General features: G+C 35.2%; 1 protein-coding gene and 1 long non-coding RNA gene across 2 annotated transcripts in view; both read right to left on the reverse strand.

Moving 5' to 3' along the window:
• Positions 1 to 9,174, reverse strand: part of LOC147843062 (uncharacterized) — an 812,539-nt gene that overhangs the window by 605,950 nt on the left and 197,415 nt on the right. The gene's annotated exons all lie outside the window — the stretch shown is intronic.
• On the reverse strand, positions 6,582 to 8,405 carry LOC100332973 (uncharacterized). Its single transcript, XM_087260758.1, has 4 exons — positions 8,138 to 8,405; positions 7,682 to 7,840; positions 7,405 to 7,509; positions 6,582 to 7,259 (listed from the first exon to the last, which is right to left on the reverse strand). Exons 1-4 carry the CDS (start codon positions 8,319 to 8,321, stop codon positions 6,646 to 6,648), a joined length of 1,062 nt encoding a protein of 353 aa, XP_087116884.1. The 5' UTR covers positions 8,322 to 8,405; the 3' UTR covers positions 6,582 to 6,645.

Below are 9,174 nucleotides of genomic sequence, written 5' to 3' on the forward strand. Positions count from 1 at the left end.
AGCGGGAAAAAAACAGGCTTGTTGAAGTGCTTGTTAAACTGCAGAAGCAGGAGACCCGTCGACAGAACTTAAACCCTCTCCTCTTTCAATGAAGTCGCCTGTGTGTAAGCAGTTTGGATTTCCAGTGAGTTATGTTGACAACGTTCGTGTTGTCGACAAAAAAATACAATTTTGCAAGCTCTGCTATGTACGTATTACGTACGGTTCATCCGATAGACAACACCAGCATCGCGATCCTCCGCCCACCCCCGTTGCAAATCTGCTTGCGAAAAGTACACACTCAGGCCCTGTTTACACTGTCTTTGTTTTTAAATGGCATTTTAGAACGACAACGATTTGACATCCACAGTGGCGTGTAGCATTTCTGAGCAGCCCTCCTTCCTCTCTACCTCTGAAAATGCACATCACGTGACCACACAGACACAGACGCACTCACAGCCATGCGCTCGAGACAGCAGGTCCAGGCAGTCAGAGGACTGCTTCAATATTTCACTCACTTGTACTTAGTCATTTTAGCGAACACCTCAGATACTGTTGGCTGGTTCCTGTTGGTTGTGCGTCTTTTTTACCGACGCCATTATAACGACACAGATCACTGCCTATTCACGAGTCCCGCAGAAAAAGTGACTGACAGGTAGTAATTATGTGTGTAACTTGCCTTTATTCGTTTACTGTATGATTTGTTTATGGTTAAAACAAAGACCATGCAGGTCATGTAGTTTAAACGGTAGGCTACAAATAATTAATTGGTCATTAATTAATTCATTATTCATAATCGAATCGAATCGAATCGTGCCTTCAGAATCAAAAATGTAATCGAATCGAGAATTTGGAGGATCGTGACACCCTTAATATATATATGTTAAATACAATATATGTAATACAATCCTTTTTGCTGAAATAATAAAAGAAAAATTTAAAAATTTAACAAATTTAACAAGACTTTCAGAAAAAGGAAAAAATAGTGACAGATAATTGGCAGCCAGAAGAAAACATCAAATTGACCAAAATTAGCCTAGGAGCTACGTGTTTTTTTTTTTTTTGTTTTTTTTTTGCAGTTTTGTTTTTGTGAATCCACCAGAGGCTGCTGTGTACGCTTTTTGAGATCTCAAATTTCTCTTGCGAGTGCCATTCGTGCCTGCTGTTCTCTCGTAAATCCACCAGAGGCTGCTGTCGACTGAACGATAGACTGACCCACCCTCCTCCTTGCCTAAACTCAACCAATAGTGTTTTCAAAAGCACCAATTGCGTTTGCGTCAAAGTCTAGGTGGCAATGTGGAATTCATCATTTTCGGTGTCATGGTTGCAGTGGAGAGGCGGCTTCACTTTTGTCAAGTTAAACAGTGAGTTTTTGTTAAATTTTTTTATACATGAATGCATATGTAAGCTTGTTTTGTTAAAAGGTATACTCAAATATTGATCATTTTACTTTATGTGCTTTCCTGTGTCTGCTAACGTAACTGCTAACGTTGCTTAAGGCTAACACACGTTCTCGAATCATCAGCTCTGAACCGAGTCTCTGTCAGACACACCCAAAGCTGATGACACCTACTGAGACCGCGATTGACTTTGTAACAGGGACGAACTGATGGCATGAATAGAGGGTATAATAATATATTTAATTACTAGTGTTTGTGGAATATGTTTACTCTGTGCAAAAAGTCCATTGAACCGATTCATTGAATTGAACCGAAGGAAGGAACCGATTTGCAGAATAATACCGAACATCCCTTCACAATTCATACATTTATTTAACAAATCGAAAGTAATAGGTTTTATATGTGTTTTAATTTTCTGGTCAGCCTTTGTGTTAGAAGGGATCCATTTATAACCCTATTTTATCATTGTCGTTATTTACAGATCAATGATATTTTTTCCTCAAGTTACAATGCACAGCTCACAGAGTCACTGTAAAATGCATGCCTTTGCTTATCTACCTCAGAGTGCCTTGAAAAGGAGCTCCAAGACTGCCAGGTATGTTGATAAATGATTTGTCAGTTCAGTGTGCACATTTTTTTCACATTTGGATACACAGTGTTTTATTTCCCTTATTGATCACCATGATTTAAGCAACCAATGCAATACCTAATCTTTAGTAAATAGTCAGAGTATTTAGGTAGCATACTTGTTTGTATTGTAAGACCTATTCTTCCTTCAAGTGAAAATCTGTTCATGCAAACCTTTTGATGCTGAACAAAAAGAAGCACAAACATACTTGCTCAAAGAAAGCAATTTTTTTAAAGCAGCTGAGACGAGAATGAACCCTACTGGTGCTGATCATTGTTTACATGATAACAAAAGAATGCATTTAAAAATGATGCTGTTTGTTTAAACTACTACTTTAAAATGAGCTGAAACAACACAATTCTGTTAAACTGTTTTGTTTAATCCACTTAAATTTGTTAAAAACTAATAAATTAACTTAATTTCATCATGTTGTGCCAACACAAATCGATTGTGTTTAACCCAGCATTTATTTTTAAAATGCTGGGTTCCACATAATCGATTTTTATTTGGTGAAAACAGGATGAAATTAAGTTAATTTAAGCGGACTGAACATAAAATAATTCAGTTGTTCCCAAAAAGGCACAAGAATTGTGTTGTTTCAGCTCATTTTAAATAGATAGTTTGAACAAACAGCAAAAGTTTTTTGAGTGTATGTTAAATCTTCATCACATTTTCTTCTGAGAATTTAGATTAAACACTTCAAATGTATTTATTGTAAAAATGTCTTTATGAAGTTTATGAAGTGTCAGAGTTTTGGATGAATAGACTTCAGAAATCTGTCATTTATCATTAAAAATATCTTATTTTTAAAATATCTTATTTTTAATATCTTAACTAAGTTGTGATTCATTTGTTTTACCTTCAACTATACACCGATTTATATTTTTTACTTTGAAGTATTTTGGTTTGATTTTAATTAGTTTCCCGTTTTTGTATTGAAGTGCTGATTAACAGAAATCTTGTTTGTGTTCAAACAGTTGACATTAACTATTAAAACAACCATTCAAACATTATGCTGATTTCCTTGAATTAACATTAAAAATGTATTATATTTTATTTTATTTCAACAGGAGGTCGAACTTGAAGGCAACACAAATGAAATCATGAGGTTGTTGGTGATTCACAGTCCCACAGCAGAGAAGGAGCCAGCAGATGAGTGTTGTCATAATTGTTTAAATTGTTTGTGTTGTTAAATTGTTTAAATTATGTATAATTTGTCATTATTAGACTTTTCTTTATTTTTCTGTGATCATGTAAGATATATGTAACACTGTAATGCATTGTAACACTGTATTTTGCTTTAAATGTTTTCTATATTATTTGTTCAATAAAAATGCAATTAATAGTATTTCCTGTGTCTTGACAATTTTACTAAACTTACCCTCTACAAAATAAGCATTATGTAATCATTTGTATTGGCTAATTAATTTATTATTAGTATTATGGTAGTAAGGAACTGTTGCTGCTAAAAGTAGAGTAAATGTTACTCAAGTTTAGAAGTAATTACTAATTAGAATTATTTGTTAGATCTTACCTAATTTCTTGTGGTATGTTACCACTATTACATTTAGATATCATGCCAAATATTTGTGATAGAATCTACCCTAAGGAAGTGAGTGCAAACTGTTACTTTAATTTTATTAGGAAGATTCTATAGGTTGTGTTTTACAGTGCACGTTTTTAGATTTTACCACATTCTCACCCTGTTATTTACTTGTTTATTTAATATTTTTGGATTCTGTTTTTGTCTTACACACTTTCTGGAACTGTTCTTCACCAGACTTGAACCACGGCGTCGTGGTCAACCCCTCTTTTCGTCCACTGACGTACATGGCAAGCCACTGGATGAACTGGTTTTAGCAGGGAAGCCATCCATATGGAGGTAAGTGGTCAGCTGTGTGCAAGAATAGTAATGACGTCATATCGCCCCGAAGCATTCATTTTTAAAGACAAAATGTAGCCATATGTAGCTCTGGCTACATAATTTGCAATCCCCAGAAATGTATATAGGGCTACGTTTTCGGAATAAAAGCTTATTTTGAGATTTACTGTCCTGCCCATACACTCTGCATTAGAAGCGCTTTGCATAAGCGCTAATTAATTTTTTTGTAAATTGATGTAAAGATGATATAACACATACTGTACATAAATACATCTATATTCATGTTTTTTAAAATCTTAATATTAAAAAACGTTTAAAGGATTTAAGATACTGATGACCGTTAAACGTGTCTTGTGAAAAGGGTCCCTGCTTCTTTACGTGCTCATGAGTGAAATAACCAGAAGGGGTGAACTGTGGCATAAAACTAAAACTATTATTTAGGAGTAGCTGTATTTGTATGTTTTATAAATATCAAGTTCCTTTTGTTAATTTGTTATTATCATACTTTTCTAGGTGCTGAAGGAAGAGGCTGAACTCAGTGTGCTGTTACCAGTTAGGGCTGTTGCTTTTTAATGTCAATGTTTGCCAGCTACTTTTTTTTTTTTTTTTGTCAGAGACAGTGTACATTTAATTAGCATTTCTGCAAATTCACCAGAATTAGCCAGAAGGCTATTTTTCATCTATATATAGTTTTCTCTGAACAACCTAAAAAACGATGCAAGAATTATACATTCATTCATTTTCTTGTCGGCTTAGTCCCTTTATTAATCCGGGGTCGCCACAGCGGAATAACCACCAACTTATCCAGCACATTTTTTACGCAGCGGATGCCCTTCCAGCCGCAACCCATCTCTGGGAAACATCCACACCCACACTCATACACTATGGACAATTTAGCCTACCCAATTCAACTGTACTGCATGTCTTTGGACTGTGGGGGAAAACGGAGCACCAGGAGGAAACACAAGCGAAGGCAGGGGGAACAAGCAAACTCCACACAGAAACACCAACTGAGCCGAGGATCGAACCAACGACCCAGCAACCTTCTTGCTGTGAGGTGACAGCACTACCTACTGCGCCACTACGTCGCCCTGCAAGAATTATACAATCAATCAAACATAGCTAAGAAGAACTAAAATATACATAGTTATGTAGATGTTAATAAAAAAATTATATAGTTACAAATTAAACTAAAACACAGATATTTTTTAATAGAGATACAGTAAAAAACACATTTAAACAACAAATCATTAAGATGGTAGGCACAAATGGAAACATGCTAGTTTCAATCTAATCAGAATGATGACAGGTCTGATTCTCTATTAACCAGATTTTGAAATGTTTTTTGAACATATTAAAGGGGGTTAAATCTGTGATGCTGCCAGGGACAGAATTCCACTCCTGTGCAGCTGTAACTGAAAAGGCACCCTGACCAAAAGTATTTTTCCGGAGTGGGACAATACAGTCAATACGGGCTGCCCCTCGTGTTGCTCTGTGTGTGGTGTTCCTGATGTTTACAAACTGACTGAGAGGTGGGGATGACAGACCATGAATGATTTTATACATCAGACAAATGTTTGAATACCTAATGACATTTTCCCAGCTTAACAATTTATGTTTTTGTAAATTGTTACAATGATGACGTCTTAGAGGCTTTTTATCCAGTATTTTAATTGTCCGTTTGTAAAGTGACTCTGTGGGTTTTAGTGTTGTTTTGTTTGCCTGTGAACAGCTTCTTAGACAGTAGGTTATATGTGAAAAAAATCATTGAATGCATGAATATTTTTGCTGCCTGCAGTGATAAATGTGACCTTTTGAACCGGAAATTAGAGATATTAAATTTAACACAGTTACATATCTTTTTAATTTGTGATTTAAAAGTTAATTTTGAGTCAATTTCAACCCCAAGATATATAAATTCAGATACAATTTGTATTTTGTGCCACATAGACGTCTGTTAGATTATTTGTTATGTTTGTTTTAGAAAAGAACATTGCAACTGATTTGTTTAATTCAGTTTTAAACAGGACTGGTTTAACCATTCTGAGACATTTCAAGTTGAATATCTGACACTTTGAGCACTAAAACTAGATGTGTAGAGATATAATACTGCAAGTCAATAAATATTGATGTATTTTTTTTTTATATAATTTTGTGAAACATGTTGCATAGCAGGAGGTTTTTAATTACATTTTTCTTTTTGATAATTTAAATCAAATCATGTCTATTTATTATTTATAAAATTGAGAAATTATATTATATATATTATAATTATATATATATATGAGCCACATCACACAAATAGCAGTGCGATGTGGCTGTATATCAGCACTGCTGGGAGGCGTGTGTTGTGCCTTAGTGTCCCACCAGTGACGATATACAGCCACGTCACATTACTCATGTGATATTGCGTTAACACAACAGTTTGATGGCATAATTGTGTATATAAAAAAGATAATCAAATACAAAGAGTCAAAAAGCAGCAGCACGTGCAGCACACAAATTCCTGCATAAAATGTCACTAAAATTGAATATTTAAACCTCAATTAAATACAATATGAGGATGTTGATTGTCATTTTTTATTCAAGTGGCTGAACATTAAACAAACACATATTACTATTTCACCTCTATCAGAATAAATAGGAGAGAAAGCGTGAAAATAAAACATGTGAAAAAATGACAAGGACAGTATTTGAGTTTTGCATTCAGTTTATTTAACATTGAACAAAAACAAGGAAAGTCAGCCCCCAGCCCTTTATAACACTTTATACAGTCCGTCACCCCCACACTGCAACAAAACAGTCTGTGCTTTAGCATGTAATGCTGACTTCACATAACACCCAACATACTCCTCTTCCTCCTTCAATATCTCCTCCCAGTCCTTCTTGATCTTCTCGTCCTCTTTGTTCATCCACTCTAAATTCATTCTCTTACTTTTCCATCTCCTCCTCTGTCTTTCCTTCTTTGACCTCTTTTTCACAACCTTTTTCTTCTTCCCCTCCTTTATCGTCTCCTCCTGTTTCTTTCCATGACTTCTCCCCCTCCTCCGTCTTTTGTTCTTCCACTTCTCTTCCTGAGTTTTCTTGTCCTCCTCCTCACTCATCTCCTCCTCCTCTTCCTCAATTATATTCTCCTCCTCCTGTATTATCTCCTCTTTCATTATCCTCCTCCTCCTTCTTTTCTTGATTTTCACCTCCTCCATCTCCTCTTCCTCTGTCTGCACCATCTTCTCCTCCACCTTAACTCTCTCCATTTCCTCCTCCTCCTCTTTTATTGTCTCTTTCTCTTTCACAGTTTTTTCCTTCATCTTTCTTTCCTCCTCTTCTTTCAAGTTCTCCTCTTCCTCCTTCATGATGTCTTCTTCAATATCTGTTTAAATAGAAATGATTGCAGTTTACACATTCAGAGGATGTTAAATTCCAGACGAGGAGAAAATAACAATTTAGAATAACAATTTTATTAATAACATTAGTGACAAATTGATATATATATAGACGTATATATGTTGATTTACCATCAGAACTTTGTTCTGTTGACATGGGGAGTGTTTTTTGCTCCTCCTCCAAGTTTTCTCCCTGATTTTTGTCCTCCTCCTCCACCATTATACTCTCCTCCACATCTGTTAAAAGAGAAATGATTGCAGTTTACACATTGTCCACAGTCATTTTCATGCAGACATTAAACTCTAAGACCAGGTAATAAAGTACAGTTTATTTAAAGCATTACAGTCTAAAATGTATCTAGAAGTAAATATGAGTTTTCATCATCATAACATGTATCTGTTGAATTACCCAGAGAGAGGCAGAACATTGATTTGAAGAAGGAAGCAATTCTGCTTCTTTTCTTTTTCCTCTCCTCCTTCTTTTTCTTCTCCTTCTCATCCTTCTCCTTCTTTTTCTCCTCCTTTTTCTTCTCCTCCTCCCTCTCCTTCTTTCTCTCCTCCTCCAGACCTATTAAATGAGAAATTCAAGAGTTCACACTTCGATATTGCTTGATAATAATAGCAGGTTTGGCATGCTGTCCCAGGAGAGAACCTTAAAATTACTTTAAAAAAACTTAAAATTAATAATAGTTATTTTAAAGTTGTTCTAAACTGCATGGTTAAAAATATCACTTGACATTGATAGACCCCACATATGAGTTAGTAACCACAGCAAAAATATACTTCTGTCTTAAACATTACCTAAAAATAAGTTTTTATAATAAACAGTACTTTCATTCCCGCTCTCCACTCATTGTTTACTCACAATCAGGTGTTTCCTTCATGTTTTTCTTTCTTCTGAACAGAAAGCAAGACATTTTTGATGAAAAATCGCTGTTTGATGAAACTGAAATATCGACCGCCACTATTACAAACCAACAAAAGATTCTCTGAGCTGCAGCCAAAAGTATTCCACTGGAACGCGTTCTAAATGACGTTCTACACATCATACTGTAACTATGGTAACAAGACACCGCAAACGCCTCGTAAATGAGTGAGAATGATAGCAAATGATATGAAAGCAAATATGGTTGAAGAACAAATATTAACGAAATAAAGCGGTTTTAAGTGTACTTGGATGATTTACAGTTCAGTGTTTGGACTCTCAGCAGTGAATATTAAAACACACTGAACTGATTAAACTGAACTTGAAATTAAACTCTGAAAACTGAACTACACTGTTTCAATTTACTATAATCTTCTATGTGAACCTGCTTTAACATAATATACTTTGTAAAAGCGCTATTCAAATAAAGATGAATTGAATTGTTATATAATATAATAATCGTTATATAATATAAAATAACATTAAATAAAAATTGACATTCCTTGGCCCTGAAGTTCCAACGTCCTGATTTTAGCTTCATCTTTCTTATATATGTACGTATGAATAAGAACTGAATTAGGTGTGTCAAAAATGAAACTTGAGTTAAACTTTTCAGGTCCCCCTAGGACCACGTGTGGCACCCCCGGCATAGACTGTAGCCCAATGTTGTGCTTAGAAAATACTCTTTATGTGATGGATAACTACAATAGGCAAATAGTTCAACAGGCAAACGGCAGAAACAGGGTAAAACCGTTCAATATGTGATTCCTCTTTTTCACCAGTAGAGGAGACTGTTGACCTGTTGGCCAATACTGGACACAATCAGTCCCACTTACAGTAGCCTAAATTTTGAAAACTGAACATTTTCTAGGCATTTTTTAAAGCTGTGAATCATGGAACTGTTTACGATTGTTAAACAAGTCCTAATGGTACAACTTGATCTGTGACATTAAGCAGCCCCTTTCTGGTCAGGTCAA

The sequence above is a fragment of the Danio rerio genome, chromosome 7 (assembly GCF_052040795.2).
Source record: "Danio rerio strain M-AB ecotype USA chromosome 7, GRCz13ab, whole genome shotgun sequence".
Lineage (NCBI taxonomy): Eukaryota > Metazoa > Chordata > Actinopteri > Cypriniformes > Danionidae > Danio > Danio rerio.